The sequence below is a fragment of the Ochotona curzoniae genome, unplaced genomic scaffold (assembly GCF_017591425.1).
Source record: "Ochotona curzoniae isolate NIBS_2020 unplaced genomic scaffold, NIBS_Ocur_1.0 scaffold_4506, whole genome shotgun sequence".
In the NCBI taxonomy this organism is placed as follows: domain Eukaryota; kingdom Metazoa; phylum Chordata; class Mammalia; order Lagomorpha; family Ochotonidae; genus Ochotona; species Ochotona curzoniae.
Window position 1 is genome coordinate 70,304,646 of NW_024467119.1, and position 20,826 is coordinate 70,325,471.

A 20,826-nucleotide genomic window follows, 5' to 3' on the forward strand; every position below is an offset into this window, starting at 1 on the left:
ACTCTTGTAGGAAAACCAGAATACTTTAGGATCTTCTCTTTCCAAAGAAGGCTAGGAGGGAAACAAGATTTTATATTTTCTTATATATATATATATATATATAGAATTTATTTTTGTATCTGAAAGGCAGAGTTACAAAGTGTGAGGAGGACAGAGAGAGATATTTTATCTGCAAATAACTTCACCAGGGACCAGAGACCGTAATTACCAATTATCCCATTTGACTCCTCACACTAAGAATGTAGGATAACTTTTTTTCAAAGGTCACCTTGTTATTCTTACTTGCTTTGCACTTTGAATAGCCAGAATTTGAGGGTATTATATCCTGATCCCAACTGTGTGATTTTAGATTTATTAAGTCTCCATATTCCCATCTGGAAATGAGGACAATGACTATACCTATCCTGAATGCTTGTGATGATCCAGTGCAATGTGTGAAAAAAATTATTCAATTCCTACAAATGTATTACGTATGTGCCTCTTTCTTCCAAATCTATTAGCTCAAATATTCTGTGAATTAGGAATTATTAATCATTCTTTATACATAAGGAATGTCAGAAGACACTAAGGACATGACTAAAAAGAGTCATTTCACGGAGCAATCATTTATATACCTATCACCACTCTAAGTATGGTTAGTATACAATCTCATTTTGTGTGAAACTCAATCCAATAGCAATGCAGTATTAGGCTTATACCCACAGCCAGCTCATATCTCATGGCCCAAAGGCTCTAATATAAATAGCTGAGCCATGCTCGGAAACACCACGTTCACCTTGCCTTCCTTCAGCAAGGGAGCAAAGGATGTGCAAACTTTCTGACATCAGTCCACTTCTACTGTTTCAGTTGTCTAGTTTTCTTCTTGTTAGTAGCAAATATCCACAAGTAATCACATGTTTCCTGAGTGTCACAATACAGCTATCTCAGTTACATTGTAGAATTTTGCACATCCAGTTTTATACAGATAATTCTGCACATCAGATATACCGTTTAGTTACAGGAGCCAAGTTGTTTAGCTCAGCTTTTAGCTGACTCTTTCTGTCAGCTCTCTCTTCAAGAACCCCATGCCCATTAAGACCAACTTTCTTCTGAATTTAATTTGTGAGCAATGAAATACAAACAGTTAATTAGTTTTACTCTTTTGGAATTATAAAATGAATTAAGGCTAGCAAGAACATCAAAGCATTTCAGGAGCATATCTCAGTCTGGATATTTATTTTACAAAGAAACACATGAAGATAAAACAATAGAATCCATGCATGAATTTGGTTCTTGGACACATAGTGAATACCTTAAATGTAAAATGTGTGTTCCATGAGTTTAGGTGACAGAATCACAGGAGTAAAAAGGAAAGCAAATTTTCTATTGTATGGATGTTAATGGTGTAATAGGACAAGAAGTTGAAAAAGAGAAATTAGAGAAAAGTCTAAATTTGGCAATAAAATTCAAAGTTGGGAGACTCTGGATCCAGAAAAGCTTCTCCGATGAAGTGACATTTGGGTGATGATTGTGTTTCCCTAAGATTAAGCTGAAAGAAGATAATAAATATGAAAGCAGATATGTGCGGCCTGCTTGAGAAGCAGAGAGGAGACCCAAGCAGGTGATACAGAATGAGCTCAGTCAGCAAAAGATAGGGTGAGAAAGGCCTGCTCTTTAAATATCATGTAGGATGTGGTCAGATATTTGATTTACTGCCTGTGAAGGCAAGCCACTAAAGGCAATGGAGAAATTTAGAACACATTTCCAACACAAAAGAAATGGGACTGATGATATGTTAAATGTGAGATTATAAAGAGAAATCAAGTAGCAGCTAAAGTATGGGAATGAATGTGGTGGTACATTTCACAGACAAAGGAATATTTTAAGGGATAAGAATGGGGATTGAGCAGTCACTTATCCCTCCTTTTTTCCCCCCATTTTTCCCTTCTTAATTTTACCTCCAAGACAAGTAAAGGGAAACAGGAAATGTGAGCAGAAGAGTTATAAATCTAGAAAACAAAGGCTGTTTTGCAGGCCATGAAGTGACATGGAGTGATGTGTTTAGGTTTTGCAATGGGAGAGAACACTCTGAATTTTTTGAATTTAAACAAAGTTTGACCTGGGAATATCTTGTTTGTTCAAACTCATTTCTGCCTTCTTATTACTACAGATAACAGCTGTGTGAATAATCTCTCAGTTGTAAAATATAGGTAGCGGGGTAGGAAATCAGAACACATGAAAGCTTTGAATTTTCCCCTACCAAGTATGCAGCTGCCAGTCAGTCACTCAACCTCACTGATCCTTCCCCTGAAAAACCAGAAGGCATCATCTCTGCCAACAGCAAATGCTAAAGCTTATATAAGACACATCTGGGAGCAGAATGTTTTGTACAACAGAATAAGGGGAATTTGTATTAGTCTTGCCTTCCACTCTACCAGGTCTCTTTTCTTGCCCACGACATGGTCCCCTGTTGGCCCAGGGTATGTTTGGATGGCATCTGCCCAACAAGAATGCTGACTAACCCATCTCAACCATGCAATTAAAGCACCAGGATGGGCCCAGCACAATAGCCTAAAGGCTAAAGTCCTCACCTTGTGCATGTGCCAGGATCCCGCATGGGCTTTGGTTTTAATCCCGGCAGCCCAGCTTCCCTTCTAGCTCCAATCCTGCGGCCTGAGAAAGCAGTCAGGATGGCCCAAAGCCTTGGGAACCCGCACATGCGTGGGAGACCAGAAAGAAGCTCATGGCTTCTAGCTTCAGACTGGCTTATCTCAGGTTGTTGCGGTTACTTGGGGTGTAAATCAGTAACAGAAGATCTGTGTGTGTCTCTTTCTCTCTTTATACTTGACTTTCCAATAAAAATAAATTAATCCTAAAAAAAATAAAAGCACCAAGGTTACTTTCTCCTTACCAACTCTATGGACTTCGGTTTATACACAAAGCAAATAGAGCCTGAAGGGAGTAGGAGCAGCTACTGAAAGCTCTACTTTGTACACTGAGTAGCATTCTGAGTACTAGAAAATAGGGGAAAGCAATTAATAGAACACATGGAAGGGGAAATAGAATACATAGGGTATATTGGTCTTGAATGAATGTTAAAGAAATAAAGTATGAAGGAATTATTTAGGGGGGAAATCTATTAGCAAATGGCTTGCTTAAGCCATGTTCTGCTATCAGTATAAGTCTGCAGAGTGACATCTGGTCAAGGACACTTCTTAACTAAAGCTTCTACAATAAACTACTTATAAATAAATGAAACAAGAAGAGGAGATATATTTCACGGCAACACAGTTCAGTTAAATGATCCAGTCATGGCAAGAGGAGGTAAGGAATAAGTGTGACCTCTCATATAATTTTCACTTATTTATTAACTGACGGCACATATCTCAACATCTGCACTAAGTATCAAGCTAGAATATAGACACAGGTCAGCAAAAGAAAAGGTCCCAGGCCAATTACAAAACACATTAAATCTTTGAGCCAAGTGCATCTCCACATGGCAGAAGCCCACTTGCTAAGAAGCCCTATTAGATCTATGCTATTGTCTTTCAACTATATCTTTATTTCTATAGTACAAAACACCATGGGGTAGCTGGCATGATGTCTGCTGGTTAATCACCTGGCTGCAGGTGGTAGTATCCCAGATAGACACTGGTTTGTGTCCCAGCTGCTCCACTTGTCATCCACACCCTGCTTGTAGCCTGGGAAAGCAGCAGAGAAGGGCCTGAAAATTTGGGATGCATTGCACCAGTGTGGAAGACCTGGAAGTGGCTCCTGCCTTTATGCTGGCTTTGCTCCAGTTGTTGTGGTGACTTAGAAGAGTGAGCCAATGGTTGGAAGATCTTTGTCTCTCTTTCTCTCTGTAAATCTTTCTAATACAAATAAATAAATCTTAAAAAAAAACTAGGGAAGTCTTAGAAATTCTCTGTTGCTCATCTTTTTCTTATTCCTGTTCCTTCAATAGTTAAACACAAAGAACACAGCATTTCTCTGTCCTAGTTAGGGTGCATGTGAGTCTGCAAGCCATTCACCTTTGTAATAATTATTAAAATAAAATTAATTTGGGTTACCACAAATAATAGCCATGTGATCATATGAAGGTCACTGAACTTGTCAATGAATGTGAACAAAGAGAAGCACCTATTGAGTCTTTTTTTAAAATATATTTTTATTTTGAATTTTGAATTGTGAGGTATAATTTTGTGTAGGTTGGGATACCCGACTATTGAGTCTTTTGTAGGAACAAAGTGAAAATGAATGGGCTCAACCTGGTTCTCAGAAGGTATTCAATAAGTGGCAGCTATCATTGCATATGAAAAATACACTGCCATAACCTGCTGATGACTGAGTGAAATAGTCACTCAAGGTAATTTTCTAATAAAAGTTAATACATAGTTTAGTATATTCTAACAATCAGTTTAAGTGCTTTGACCATAATTACTCAGCTTTCATGACAACCTTAAAAAGGAGATGGTGATACTTTTTTTTTTCATTTTGGAGACAGGAAATAGATTCAGACACTGCATTTCTTCAACATCTACTTGGGCTGGGTAGTTACGAGGTAGAGGCTGCAAGGGCAAGCAGACTGACCTCACATGACCAGCTCTTCATGGGTGAATTATATTGCCACCTTACCCAGGTTCAATTTCAGCCTAAACTAACATTTTTATTTAGTTGTCTTCATTTCAGTGTTTCTGGTAAATGTTTATTCTGAAAATTAACTCCTCTAATATATTGCTAGTTATTTATTGTTGTCAAAATTAAGAAACAAAAGGACATCCCTGGGAAGGCCCTTCTGTATGCAAATTCTATGCCATTAAGCAACTCCCAGGGACACCTGTAAAAACTGTGTTCTAAGTCTCCAAGTTTCCGTTAACACAGCATGAAAGGGAGTAACACTCAATTTTCTCATGATTTGCAAGTTGTATAATTTCTTATAAATAGAGTCTAAAGTTGGTGTTCCTTTGCAACTTTAAAAGAAGTTCCTAATATCCATGCAACAGTTGTAAAATACTGCAAGAGAATGTGTAGAGATTTAACTTATTTTCAAGTTGGGTTATATGTAATGAAAAATGAAATATAAATGAGCACTAAATGCATCACATTGGAAAATACGTTCTAGAATTTTATGTCTCATGTTTTCTACTCCCTCTGTATGGTTTCATGCATTTGTTTTGTTTTGTTTTATTTTATTTTGTTTTAACCAAGTGGAATTCTGTTCATCTAAGACATGGTCCAAATCTACTATGTGGCCATCATTATATTTAATCACTATTTGCTCAATGCTTAAACAGTTCCAGGCCCGTAGCTTTATTTTGCTTATATCACAACTGGCTAGCATTATTACAGCTGTTTGGGTCTCACGTATTGCCAACAAATTCTTGGGAAGCACTGACGTGTGTAAGGGCGGGTGTTATAAGCCAATGGTTACAGGAAGCATCTTCAAGCACATGAAACTTGGCACCCATGAGATCTTTGAAAGGTTAATCTTTGGGGAATCTCAGATTCATTTGCCAGTTAAAGATAATGTGGTGGTCGTGTTCAGGATTCCTACCACACTTCTCACCTTGAGCTTACCAGTTTATACTTGTGCCTGTCTAAGCTTCCTTATCTATAAAATAAGCCTGGTAATAAAACAATTACTCATAATGAAATTGAGAGAATTAAAGTAATTAATCTATGTAAATTATTCAGAACAACATTTTGTAAACAAGTCAGTACTGAATAATTATTAGTTGTTTTCAGTACTGTCTTACAGAACCACGGCAAGGAATAAATGACATAATTACTTTAAAGAGCTAAGAACAGAGGATTTGTTAAATATGATAGCTCCTCCAGCGATCTCCTGCTACTCTGCACAACGCACTGTCCTTAGCAGATGCCTAGAAATTAGTTGCTCCACGGAACACAATATTTTGTGTGGGATGGATTATAGTGTACAAATTAAGAAGATGGTAACAGATTTATAATGAGGAAATAAAATATAGGAACCCCAAGCTTTGCCTAATTTTGAGCAGCTGCGTAGTTTGTTGCTTTAAAGCTCAACTTATGTCCTATATAGCAAAGTGACTTTTTTTTTTAACCAATAAATGAATACAAAAATATATGTCTGTGCATGATATCCCCTGTGATATGTCTAGCATATTATTTTAAAAGTGAAAATTCTATGGAACTTGTACTAACATCTTCCATTCTCCCACTGGCATTTTTAACAAGTCAGAACAATCATTTATACAAAACAAACTAGCAAGAGACAAGAAAGGTGAATACAGAAGAGAACTGACATGTAAGCTGTGCTCCCTGAGATTTTTTTTTCTTTTAGAGAAACGTGTAAAACAAAATCTGATTTACTGCAATTCGTAAAGTCTGAGTGATATGACACAGAGGCTAATAAATGCTCCCGCAAATTAGTAAAGCCATGTGTGGTGATTAGGCTGTTATTTTTTAATGTGACTTGTCAGTTTAGGCAAACCACAAGCAATTGATCGCATGACAGTTTTCCCATCTGTGGTATTGGCTATTGGAAGTACAGTGGCTCTTTCCATATGTGAAATACAAACTCATTATGCATACGGTAATATAGAATCTACCAAAATAACAAAGTATTTAGAATCAGTACTTTCTTGAACAAAAGATTACCAACTGAAATAACATTAGAGTTTAATCACTGAACACTATATTAAGAAACAGTTTCTTCCTTATGAAAAGCAGAGTTTCTGCGACTTGTACACCTTGATTTATTTAGTAATACCGCTTACAGTAGTAGACCTTATATCGCTTGTCGCGTAAGTGTGAAGTTAATTTCGTATAAAGCATGTGGAATCACAGATTTTTCAGAAGACCAAGAATAATACTTTGTAAAAAGAATACTGTTTCTTTTTCCCTTCTAGATTAACAAAATGGATGATCTTTCTCTAACTTGGTATAACTGTAAGAAAGCAGTTATTCCATGTCATTACCTGTGCATCTTCTGGATTTGAAGATTTTGCCTTATTCCAAATATCAACTGCCTGATTATATCACTCTCCTGGTCTTGATGTGTATCTCCCCTCCCTCTACTTATCCTAATTCTGTTTTTCTTCCTTCAAAAAATTGTATAAACCAATCTTCAGTGATCATCTTTACTGATTTTACCTTCTCACACAAATTTTACCCTTTATGTATCCCAAAATATTCTCAGAAATGCAAAGAAATATTGTCACCCTAACTGTCTCTAAGGATTTCCAAAGCCTTCATCTGACCCAATTAATACCCCAAGCTGACTGAACCGAAAGAGGATTTCAATGTTTCAGATACAACCCTTTCTTCTTCAGCTTCTTTACAATTTTTTTTTTAAGAAACAGCACCTCATTGCAAAATCCATATGGTGCATTGCAAAGACTGTGGAAGATACAAGAAATCATAATAAGCAGAGTAAAAATTCTACAGGCTGGTGATAGTCACATTTGAAGACATCCCTAACTATTCATATACTTCTGCTCTCAGACATAGCTTGATAAAAACCATATTGTATATGCAGTTTATTATCCTACTCCTACTGGAGTCATTTGCTTTCTAGAAAGATTTACTTTTCTGTTATTAGCCGGATTCTAAAACTTTCATATTTTCTTGTAAGTTAAAGTATCCTTTTAATAAATGATTCTTAGTGGCTACCTCATATTCCATCTTAAATATGCATGTTTGAAGCTTAAACAACAGCACATACAGCTTAGTTCCGAGCTACGCGAGTCTATCCTTTCTTTCGCCTTTCCTGGATTGGACCTATCAGGAAAAAGCTGACATGAGATGGCAGCGAAGTTCCACATGGGATGAACTCATCCTACATCAAAGCACCTGCTTACAGCCCAGTTTCTTCCCTCCCAATACAGCTTCCTGATAAAGTATACACTGACAGGCAGCAGGTAACAGATAGTTCAAGAAATCTGGCACCTGAAACAAGTATGGGAGATCCAGACTCAGTTCCAAACTCTTGGCTCTAACCTGACCCAAGCTCTGGTTATTGAGGGAAATTGAAGAATCAACCAGTGTATGGGAAAGCCTCTCTGAAGCTATCTATCTATGTATCTTACTTTCAAATAAGTAAATAAGTAAGCCATTCTCATAAAAGCAGTGAGAGGGTGAGACAAATAGGGTTAGCTCTGAATGAATTATGTATGACCATATTTAAGAGATAGGTATCATAGATGTATATATTGCCTTTTACTGGTTTTCACCTGTGTTTTTTTTCTAATATAAATTTATAGCAGTTGATGAAGGTTTATCAATTTTAGATAAAACTAAATAATAAAGGCTCTGTTACATAACTTGAATCTCAGATTACTTCCATTTTATGAACCAAGAAAACCTTCCAAGGAAGAGTAAGTACATGTTAAAAAGGAAATAAATTCTTGACAAAAAAAAAAATTCCACAAAGAAACACACTGTCAAAAGATAAAACAGCTTCATAAGACAAAATCTTGCAAAGTCAGCAGATATCAAATTCCTTATCTCCCCTTCTTCCCCTTATTCACTGGGGCCCCAGCAGCACCAATCCCCAGGTTTGATTCAACACCTAGGTGCTGGAAGAGAAGAAATCAGAAGAAGCATGGCTCAGCATCTCTCCTACCTCAGAATTCAGCTACTGGGGTCTGAGTTTTCTAGTAGCTCAGCAAATGGTTTAGCGCTATCCAGCCATTTCTCACGTGGCTGGTTTTGGAAGATCAACTTGTAACTTGGTATCATGCCTAAGTAAGCCAGTAACTGAATTACCTCTTTTTAATCCTAATACCTGCTGTTGAAATATCAGCTGGTAATCTGTTATCTCTTTTTTGGAAAATCCCTTGAGCCTTAGGTTAAGGATGTCTGATTATCAAATCTATGCCTACATCTCCAATATGCATCTTTGGGCACATTTTCCTTTGAATTTGAATCTAAAATGACTCTTCTTCCCCAAAGAAGCCAAGTGTATTCGCCTCAAAAACACTATTTAGTTACTCTGATATTGTCCCTGTAAAATGTAACACCATTTGAATCCATTTCTTTTCCCTACCTTTCCTCCCAAAAATTAAGTCAATGAGTTACATCATTAGAGATTTCACACTAGCCTGAGTGTTCCCTTTTCTATTGTAACCAATCCACAAAATGTGTCATTTATTACACCTCTCACCTGAGCAGTTGACATCTATAGAGTATCAGTCATCAAGGTATAAATTAATTTTAAGAACATGACTTCATAGAGTTAAGGTACATAAGAATCACATGTAAACATGTGTGCCATTTTATCTTAAGTATTTCACAGTTCTGTATCATTCTTGATTTCTCATATGTAAGTGGTATATATATATGAAAATGTAGAAACTTGTTCTTATAAATATTTATTTTTTTAAGATTTATTTTTATTGGAAAGGTAGATATACAGAGAGTAGGAAAGACAGAGAGGAAGATCATTTGCCCTATGATTTACCTCCCAAGTGACCACAATGGCCAGAGTTGATCTGAAGTTAGGAGCCAGGAGGTTCCTCCAGATCTCCCATGCGGTTGCAGGGTCCCAAGGCTTTGGGCCATCCTTGACTGCTTTCTCAAGCCACAAGCAGGGAGCTGGATGGGAAATGAGGCTGCTAGGATCAGAACCGGTGCTTCAGGGGTGAGGACATTAGCCACTAGGCTACCGTGTTGGGTTCTATAAATATTTATCCTATTGACTCTGGAGATAATAAGCGTAGGCATAGGGTATTCAACATTATGAGAATTTTCAAGGTAAATGATTTTTAAACAAATCATAGAAATTTCTTGTATATAATTTTCAAGATCAATATTTGTCCATACTTAATCCACAAGGGTATGAAGAATAAAATATGCCCAAATTTTAAAGAAATAATCTTATTTTTAAATGTGAGCTTTACTGATATGAAAACTTTTGTTGAAACATAAACTCAGTTCTTTCAACTTTTTACCTGCTTCATTCTTTGAAAAATAAGTATCAAAACTTTCAAGGAAAAAAAAAAGCAACGTAAGTTGAGCCAGATACACAATTGTAAGGATGAATTATTTAATTTAAATGCAGCCAGCCATTAGAAATATGGGTATAGATAACAAATGATGTAATCTACTCATTTTTTCTAATATATCTCTACGTCTTATGTTAGCAAAACATGTTTAATCACTCATTTACCTAATTGAACAAATCCAACCTCACTTATTTGAATAACGATCTTGCAAGGAAATTCTGCAAGAGACAATTTTATATTGGTACACAAAAATGGCAAAAGCAAACCCTCCATGAAAAATAATGCACAAAGAGCAATTTGACAACTAACAAAACATGACAACACGCTGCTTCCCCAATTTAAAAATTCAGACTATTAAAATCCTCAATTTAGAGAATCAAGTTATCAAAAACACAATTAGGAAATTAAGTGGAAAAAATCCTCTACCTTGCTTTACTTCTTTAATTTATTATTTTGCCTCCGATGGCATAAATATGCCCAATTCCAAACCAGAATTAAAGCTATGTTAATGTGATTGTTCCCTATCATTCATTATGAAGTGAATACTAATTATTTACTCTTTAGTAGAAACGAATTTATGGGATTAAGAAAACTCAAAAGAAAAAAAGGTGATACGTATATATTAGGGAACTTTAAAAAGTTAGTGGAAATGCAATTATCATTAAATTTGATTTTTCTATGAACTCTTTGATATTCGCTAGTACAGTTAAATCTGACAGATTAGCTGTGCTGTCATCCAGAGAGTATTTTTTTTTAAGAAATTCTTCAATAAATGGAACGGTTAAGTATGTTCAAGTACCAATAAGCATAATGGTTTGGGGATATTTCTTCCTGGAGCATGAACACAATTCTAGGGAGGTCTGGGAGTGAAGGTGGGCAGACTTTGCCCTAGCAGTTAAGATGACTGCTAGGAGTGTCCTCTGACTTCAGCTTTTCCTAATGTACCCTGAGAGGCAGCCAGAGATGGTCCATGTGAGTGGTATACCCTGCTACCCATGTAGGAAACGTAGAAGGAATCCCCAGTTCCTAATTTCCACCTGACCGAGCACTGGATGCCGCAGGCATCTGAGGAATGAACCTAAGGCTGGGTGCTAGTGCACTCTTTCTCTCTCTGTCAAATAAATTGCACACACATAAAAGATCATTCCCTGAAGACTCTAGATAACTTGCTTTTGTAAACATTTGCACTCTTGTCAGATATTTATTACCATCTGATAAAATAAAATTATCTATGAGTAAGAATCCTGGCACAAATTTCAAACAAAAATAGAGAGAAAACTGAGTATTTTCTAAACTAGAGAAATATTGTGATGAATAAATACTTTTGATGGTGGCCTCTTAATTTTTTGATTCAAAACAAGATACACACATGATGACAGAACTGCTTCTGAACTTGACTGGGTTTTTAAGCAGAAAGTGTACAGTTAGCTGTTTGGATGAGAGGATTTTAACTGAAACAGAAGACTGGTCCTTGGCTCACACACAGTGGTTGCTGAACTTTTCAGGGCATCTTTTTGAATGTAAAAGGTGTGTTTCCTTTGGAAATGAACACTGGTAGATGATGAATGAAGTAGCCAGAATGTGGAGCGTGAGGCAGGAGGTGTCTGACCTTCCTTCAGCCCCTCAGTTACCCGTCTGAAAATTCTCTGTATCAAACACCATCTGAACATTCACTAGGAAAACTAGTGTGGCTTTAATGGTGTTAAATTCCAAGTCTCATGACTCTGCCTATTTTTCAACACTGTGGAACAAAGGAGATTCTAACACCCTTATTTTACAGTATCTTTCAGGTATAAGTTTAATTAAAAAAAAAATTTCAGGTCCGAGCGCGGTAGCCTAGTGGCTAACTAAAGTCCTTGCCTTATATGTGTCGGGAACCCATATGGATGCCAGTTCTAATCCCAGATGCTCCATTTCCCTCTCAGCAACCTGCTTGTGGCCTGGGAAAGCAATGGAGGATGGCCCAAAGCCTAGGGACCCTGCACCCACATGGGAGACCTGGAGGAACTTCCTAGTTCCTGACTTCAGATCAGCTCAGCTCGGGCTGTTTCGGCCACTTGGATAGTGAACCAACAGATGGAAGATCTTTCTGTTTCTCCTCTTCTCTGTAAATCCAGTGTTTCAATAATAAATAAATAAATAATTGTTAAAAATGTTTGTCAAAATACACATCACATACTTTTTGCCTCAAGTTATACTTCAAACCAAAGTATTTAGAAAAAGATATAAACTGAAAAGTAATGAATGAAAAAAAAAATAAGTTCCTAAAACAATCAGGACTTCAAAGCACTAAAAACCACTACAATAGCATACTTGTATTTTAATTTGACATCAGAAAATTTGAGAAACTGTTTTTATAGGTATAAAAATGTGGATGGTAACACATATCTGGTCTCAGTATGTGAAACTGCATATGCATATGTTGGTATATGTGTTGATCTGTGAAATTATTTTGAAAGCGTGACCTTTCAAAATATCTCAGAACTTTAAGAGGGAAAAAATTGTAGGAATATAAATAAGCCACATTTTTACCTTAATTAAATACTTTTGAGCAATAATTTTCCTTTGACATTTTTTGTAACCATGCATTTGAATCAGATACAAAGTGGTTTCCACCTACCAGTGAAGCAGTGGGCCAGTCTCAGAATGAGTAATTAAAATAGAGCCCTTAAAAAATTACTTTTCTTGACACATGCCAGTTCTTCAGAGTAGCTAAATCAAGTCAAAGTTTGAATTTAATGTTCAGTTTCCAAATGTCAAGTCTCTCTCTAGAAAATCAACATGTATGAGTGAATAAGGAGTATTTTTAAACAGAAAGTGGAATAAGAACTTTGTAATAACATAACAACACAAAGTGAGGCTCTACTTGTTGCCAGTCTCCAGCCCAAGGAGAAAAAAATAGATATCCATAGATTTCTAGAAATTAGTAACCAAACACAGCACTGTATCAGAATGAGTGCCAAGCATGGGATCTATGGTGAGAAGACTTCAATGAGATGCAAAAGTGTCTTACTAGGAGCCACTTGATGTTGGGGACTAAATCAATCTGCACCATAGTACAAGCTATTTCTTACAAATTTTGGAAAATAACATCTATAGTATAGTGTCGACTTCAGATGTATAACCTTTTTAGAAAGTCTATAAATATATAATGCTTTCACTGTTTACTATATACATTCTCATTATACTTATTGATATGAATAATGTGTAATTCCTTACCAAGTATGAATTCTAACTGTGGTTCATTTGGAGTCTTCTGGATACCTATAGATAACAGGTGCAAATTAAAAAGAAAAACTCATTACCAAGAATATGTCAATATTTTTACTATATTTCACTAAAATTTGGTCAATAAAGCTTAAAAGTAACTAATTCTCAGTGGAAGGCATAATATCTCTAGCAGAACTAAACAGATATTGTTAAAGATTTCGTTACTTTACTTAGCTCTATAATCATAAGGAAAGTGAGAAATATTTTTCATAAGCCATAACAAATACAAAACATATTTCTTCATTGTATTGATTTCTTTTGGATGCAGATAGACATACTAAGACTTCAAAAACAACCACCTCACCAAATGCTGTTCTCAAAGGGCCCTCCTTTCAAGATCGCTCTGATCTGCCATGAATAATAAATCATGAACTAAATGGATTAGTTGGGTTATGGTTGAAATCATATGGTGTTGAATATGCTGTGAACTTATTCACAGGTCAAAATAACATCCTATTATGCATTTCCTTTCTTAGAAACAACAACACAGATAAACAACACAGATAAACAAGGTCAATTTGGGTGGAAACCAATCTGAGAACATGAAAATGGGAACACCGAATGGTTAGAAGGTCCAGTGATTTGGTTAAAATAATTGATTATGTGGTAGAGGGCAGTCTGAAGACCACATATGGGCTGGGGTAAAAGCTTTTCTCAAACGAAGTAATGAGGACGGGGTGTATGCATGAGATGTTCTTTGTGACAGCTCAGCATGAGCTAAAGAGGTATGGTAAAGTAAGCCACTTGTCAATAACTGTAAGAATATTATAAAAATCCTTGCCTTGTTTTTCTTTCCTTGTGCATTGATCAGATGTCAGGTAAATTACTGTCCTTTGGTCACTTAAACATTGCAAAGCCATATATTTGTATGAAATAATCATTTTTATTCTCAGAGTTTAATTTTTTTTTAATCCAAGATAACTGTTTTCTCCCTCCTGCTGACATTTAACAATGCTGAGGTTAACAATTTCAGACTTTCAAGAGCAGTTAGAGTGACAGTCATTAGGTAGGTTTTTGTGAACTTCAAAGAGTCTGAATTCTTTAAAAGGTTATTTAACAATTAACTCTGCTGTAAGCCCTGACAAAAACATTTCTCAAACATTCACCCATCCAATACTATTTTCAAAAAATTATTTTTGTAACATAAATCAAACAAGGAGGTTAGGCACATAGTTACCAGTGCTAAATAATTGGGCCGCAAGAATCTCTTGAAAAGACACAACTCATACTAAACAATAAAATCTGTACCCTGGAATTTTAAACGTCTTCCAATGTTTTTAATTACTTAAATGGCATAAAAACCAATTATAATGTGCAAATGTAAGTCTCAGCCAAATCTCCAATCCTTTTCTAATTATGTGACTTAGTGCTCTCAGGTACAACAGGAAGTCTATGATTGCAATCCAGTAATTTTTTCCTAGTGCTTTCAGATCAAGTGCTTTTGGTTTCAAAAATGTCTATGTTCCAAAAAACACTTGCACATTAATATCTGTAAATTTCAAATAGAAGACATTTAAAAAAAATTTAATAGTGGCCAGGGCATGTGTTTAGAAGGAATTTATTAGTATGTTAGTACATATTAAAGAACCTTGATTCTACTATTTGATATTTCACTTTTGATGGACCATCGCCTATCTTACCATTTGATATTTCACTTTTGATGGACCATCGCCTATCTTACTATATAGGAAACATCTCTTGTACACTCAACATCAAAAAGAGAAGTACAGATTCAGCACTCTTACGTATGTCATCTGTTAGAACCCAAGGTCTATGAATACACATGTATTTACTTAATGATTCCATCCACTCAGTTTGCATCTTCAGAGAACTACAAAAGAGGGGCACACATGCTTACTGGTGAACTGGGGGTTTGCAGGATCATTTGCCTGGGCTGTGGGAAGAAAGTGCTGGCCTTCTTCTGATGTTCCTTCTTCTTTGATTTCCATGATGGAATTTCACAAATGTTTAATTTTTCCAAGATTTGCTTTCCAAATATTACTGACCAGTGATTCCGGGTTTAATGCAGATGTATCTTCACATTAGAGGCCTCTTGTTCAACTCTGAAATTCTGCACTTAGGAAACATTAAGAATGACGCTATCAGTTACTTTGAAGTTTATACAAGGTTAAGAATAATCTTCAAATTTTCTTAAAATAACCCCCCAGCCTATCCCACACATGCTTTCAGCGACACTTTGCAAGGTTACAGAACCATGACTCCTGGGTTAAATAGGTATTCTCAAAACAGTAACAGTAACTGCATGCTCACTAAGGCACTTGTAAAACCAAAGGCACATTTTCTTCAATTCTCTGAAAGAGCAGATAGTTGCAGGGGCTGCTTTTTTCACTATGCACCTACTTTAGCAAGAGCGACAAATAGTATCATGTCTAAGTATTCATCTGTTTAGCCAAGGTGAATATTACCATGTCGTTTTAAATCAAGTTACCAATGGAATTAAAATTCATACAATGTCTAGTGATTGCTTTTTAATTATATAGCAACAGCCAAGTTACGTTTGGAATACCGATATGGTCTCAAACTTCACAAATCACCAAATTCACTTTCTGTTGTACTTAACAAAGCAGCTTCATTTATAATTCAACTCTTGATTTAAAAACTAATTTGGCAAAAATGAATACAGAAAGTAAAGGGCCATTACACCAACAATTAGACCAAATCCATTGGTTTTGAAACTATTTCAAGAAAACTCTACCTAATTTATTTTAGCATTAACTTTAGATGTCTTTCTGATGAGGATGAACATATTCATTGCATCATGCTTTCTCAAAGATTTAAGACAAATTGCTAACAGTAAGGTAATATCTATAGCGAACTGCAATCAATGCCTGTATGAACTGGCTCTTAAGATTTTAAATGTTACCAAATTGTGTGACCAACTCTTTTCAGATCCACCATTTTAAAACTTGAAAAAGAGTGGCAGTGTAATAGAATGGTTTAAAATGTCCCTTGGGACAATGGTTCCTATGTCTGAATGCTTATGTTGGAGCTGTAATTCTGCTTTTGATTTTAGCTTTGTGCTAATGCAGACCCTGGAACATGGCAGGTTTTAGCTCAAGTACTTTGGTTCCTGCTACTCATGAGAGACCTAGATAGAGTTCTTGGTTTCCACTTTTTGCCTGGTCCATGCACGGCTATTGATGGTATTTGAAATATAGACAAGGAAATTAATCTTTGTTTATGTTTGTATATTCCTGATTTTCTAACAAAATACATAAATAAATGTCTCTAAAGAATTAAGAGAATTAAATAAGGATAAATGAATTTAAGAAAAATCACTCAGTACACTGACAATAAATAATATAAATGGCAACTCTGTACTTGGGGATCTGTGTACTTGAGCAAATTAGGGTAAAATAAGAAGACTAACCACAACTGACTAGAATCAGTTACTTAGAACACCTCATTAACAAGCTCCTACATTAAGACTATTACCCATTTAAAACAAGCTCAGTACTTGAAAAATCACTTCAACTACAGACAGGATAGAGCCAACTAAACCAAACTAGGATTGCCTGTCAAACTTCTATGATACTCACTTCAATTCTACTTTAGTTGCATTGGCAACAAACGTCAGATCAAATATTGATTACTAAAGCACATACTTAAAAAAAATTAGTTAAAAAGCTCCCCCAAACAATTGCTTCTCTAACTGGCAAATATAGCATTTGCCTGTGGTTATGGCTAGGTACAACAGTTCCTTTTCTGCATGTATTTGAAAATTTTATGGTTTAGTGACCATAGATAAGAATAGGTTGTGGTTATTGTATACTATAAAAATATTCACTTGTTAAAAAAACAGTCTTTATGGATAGGAGCTACTTGGTCCAGTTCCCATGTCTTTTGTTCTAGTGCAGATCGTAACAAGCCAAATGGTCATAATAATCAGAAAATATTTTTGGTTCTTTCTTCCTTTCTTGAGGGGAGGAGATAATTGGTAAGTATAATCCAGTTACATTAAATTAAGCAGCATTTTTTACTGATCATTACATCAGCAGATACCCATTAGTGCTCTGTGTCTGTTACACTACAAAGGACAAACTAAGAGGCACACAAAATCACACAAAAGGATTATGGTTAACTAGAACAACAAGAGTAACAACACACAGAGAAAACCTGGGGTCATTACATGATGAAGATAAAAAGTACAGTGTGTCCAACATTAGATGCCTCAGTGGAGTATTGTTTGCTCATTATTGAGTGGTATACCAAATAGCACCTTGGTGTCATAAAAGAATATTCTGGTAAGAAACCGCAGGTACATAAGGTAATGTCAAGAGGAATGTCTTTAGCTGATATGGTACCTTTGAAAAAATGATCTTGAAGCCATGCTAGTTTATTTTATGTATTTTTTAAGAGGTGGAGAAAAAGACATAGAGGCAAAGAGAAAGAACCTTCTCGTACTGATTCACTCCCCAAAAGCTCTCAATGGGGTCAAAGTTGTATCAGAGTCAATATCAAGAAGCAAACCAAGGTCTCACACATAGGTATGTGGTAGGAACTCAATTTCTCTAGGTTTTACTTGCTAAAGTGCTTTCTTAATAACATATTTTCTCTTCAGTATCACATAACTCTAGTTCCCATTACATTTTGCATTTTTACAATAAAAACATAAGCAAGAAAGAGGAACTATATTAAAAGGTACAGAAGAGGAAAGAAGGGAAAAGATGAATAGATTCTCTTAGACATTGAATAACCTTTTCTACATCTTAGTAAAAGGGTTGTAATAAAGACCATCATTTTGAAACACTGTTACAAATTATTTAAAATAATATTTTTGTATAGATTCTGAGCATTATTTATCACCATAGATGAACAAATTTCAAAACAGGTTGGAGGAAACAGGAATATTCTAAATGCTTCATTGCTCATTTAATGTATCGTGGGGCTGTGCCTTATTGAGCAAATCCTAAAATTTGCACTATGTGGATTGATGATACTCTCAATGTCATGAGGCTGGGACCAGAAGTAGAGCCAGAGAGATGAGACTGGGGGTCATATGTCTGAAAATTGTGCTACTCTCTAAGATTGGAGATCCCCAAAGGGAAAAGAGGTGATCTACTGGATGGCAGGTGGATTTGCATGTTCCATCATAAATCCAGAAGGAGCCACTTTTCAAGGTGTCCTGTAGCAACATGGACAAGTCTCCTTAGAATTAGATAACATGTGTCACATAAATGGATATAGAAATGATTGCTCAGCTTAATTTTATTTACAAGGAAGGCAAAGTTAAGGAGAAAGACAGGGAGATAAAGAGAGAAAGAAACTTTCTATCTGCTGGTTTACTTCCTCAAATAGCTAAAAGAATCGTGGTTGGTCTTGGTTGAGGCCAGGATTCTCATTCTGGTCTCCCACATGAGTGTTAGGAGTCTAACTACTTGGGTCAACATCTACTGATTTCCCAGGCACATTAGCAGGAGCTGGATTAGAAGCAGGTAAATATAAACCGTATGGGCAGAGGTTGTGGTATTGGCACTACAGGTCAAGAAATACAGAAAATCTGGCCAAAATGCAGTAGGATTTCTACACCGTGTATAGCCATAGGAAAACAGAACAAAACAAAACAAAACAAAAACTGTTTCATTAGAAACCACTCACCAGCCTGAGAGAAGAATGTCTCTGACTGAAAAAACAGCAACTCCATCACCATCGCCATTACCGAAGGACCAATAACACCCACTACAACTTACATTTCAGTTAAACCCTTTATAGAAAACTGATGACACCATCCTAAAAGCAAAAATAGGACTGGCTGACAATGTGTATAGTGGTTAAACTGCTGCCTATGATACCTGCATCCCATGTGGGTGCTGAGTTCATGTCCTGGCTGTTCCATTTTTAATCCAGTTCCCTGCTAGTAGCCAAGGAAAAACAGTGGAACATGGCCCAAGTATTTAGGCCCCCGGTACCTGCATGAGAGAGCTGCATAAAGCTCTTGGCCCCTGGTTTTGGATTGGTAAAGCCCTGGCCAGTCCAACCAATTCAGGAGTGAATCAGCAGCGTAAAGGAGAGTAAACTTTCTATTTCTCCTTCTCTCTGTGCAGCTGGAAATTTTAATAAATCAATAAACCTGTAAAAAAAGAAAAGCAGAAGCGAGGCCAGGACTCAGGAGTAGCAGGTAAAGCCAATCAGCTGCAATGTCAGCACCCAACATGGGTAGTAGGCATAACCCCCACTGCTAATGCAACTGTTAAAGCAACCAAAGATGGCCTATGTACAGGAGATCCAAACGGCAGATCTAGAGAAGACTTCTGGATCCCGACTTTGGCCTGGCCCAGTCATGGCCACTGCTGCCATTTGAGTTGTCACCAGCAAATCAAAGATCTCTCTCTATTCTGTCTGTCTCTTTCCCTCTTGTGTGTTCTCTATGGTAATTCTGAGTTTCAAATAAATATTTTTTTTAAAAAAAAAGGTTAAACAAACAAAATATAGAGTAGCTATGATACATTTCAACAAAAAAGATTTTCCTATTGTGACTTGGGCAGTTTTAACAAGGCAGACTAAATAGTAGAGGATGGAAATGTAAAGCTATATGCATATATTTTTGTTGCACTTTGCTCTTTTCCTCTGTTAGGGCAGACTTACAGACCAAGTTATAAAAGGCAAGAAAAGGAAGTCCTTTTAATGAAGGCGAAACTTACAACAACTCCCAACACAAAGTAAAACAATTTTATTAAGATGACTTTATATGGAGTGTTTAAAACGTCCTAGTAGATGTTTCCCTTTCAAATAGAAAATGAAATGATATCAAAATGTAGAAAGTATTCTATTAAAAACACAAAAGAAGGTAACATAATAGGTATAATAGAAATAAGAGTTTAACCAAAGATAAACAAAACATTTCAGTTTATCTTTGATCTCATTTTCTTTCCTACTAAAAAACACAGGATGTGGATTTGTGGCTGGTTTCATAAGTTACAGATTTTATGAAACTGAGTTATTCATCCAAATCCTAAGGTGTGTTGTAATTTAGATTTTTCCCATATTAACATGAGATTCATATATAAAGTTTAAACATCATATCATCAACAAAGCCCAAATCTGGATTGATTAGTTCAACACATTGCCAAGTGAAAACTGAGGAAATGTTTTGAACTTCTGTAAAAGCATGGAGACAAGACATAAATTGTCCTTTTATTTACTTTTTTCTATTTGAAAATCTGTTACTCTTTTTGTAGCTGAGAACATTCATGTGGATTTATTTCATTTTATTGAAAGTCAGGTTTAGTGAGAGAAGGAGAGACAGAAAGAAAGGTCTTCCATCCACTGGTTCACTCCCAAAGGCAGCCACAATGGCTGCAGCTGAGTCTATCCAAAGCCAGGAAGCAAGAGCTTCTTCCAAGTCTCCCATGCAGATACAGGGACTCATTTATCACAAACATGGCAAAATCATCACATCATTTCATTCTGAAAACACTGAATGCTCTAAGGACTTTTTGGAACTTAAAGCAAGCACTATAAATTTGTTTTCAACAAGTCACAGCAAAATAATCTATGAGTAAGGCAAGATCCATGACATATCCACTGCGAGATCATGGAATGTACAATCCTGAACCTTTCAATTCTCCAT

The 20,826-nt window shown here is 36.1% G+C and overlaps 1 protein-coding gene across 3 annotated transcripts in view; it reads right to left on the reverse strand.

Moving 5' to 3' along the window:
• The window catches only part of INPP4B (inositol polyphosphate-4-phosphatase type II B), a 377,559-nt gene extending 362,291 nt beyond the window's left edge, over positions 1 to 15,268 (reverse strand). For 2 of the 3 annotated variants that reach the window (XM_040967293.1, XM_040967290.1), the window contains exons 1-2: positions 15,094 to 15,268; positions 13,185 to 13,229 (exon numbers count right to left, since the gene is read on the reverse strand). In XM_040967293.1, the coding sequence (XP_040823227.1) occupies positions 13,185 to 13,229; positions 15,094 to 15,184 (136 nt within the window). In that variant the 5' untranslated portion in view covers positions 15,185 to 15,268. The remainder of the gene's footprint in view (positions 1 to 13,184; positions 13,230 to 15,093) is intronic. The other variant, XM_040967292.1, reaches the window with a different exon arrangement.
• Between the last annotated feature and the right edge of the window lie 5,558 nt (positions 15,269 to 20,826).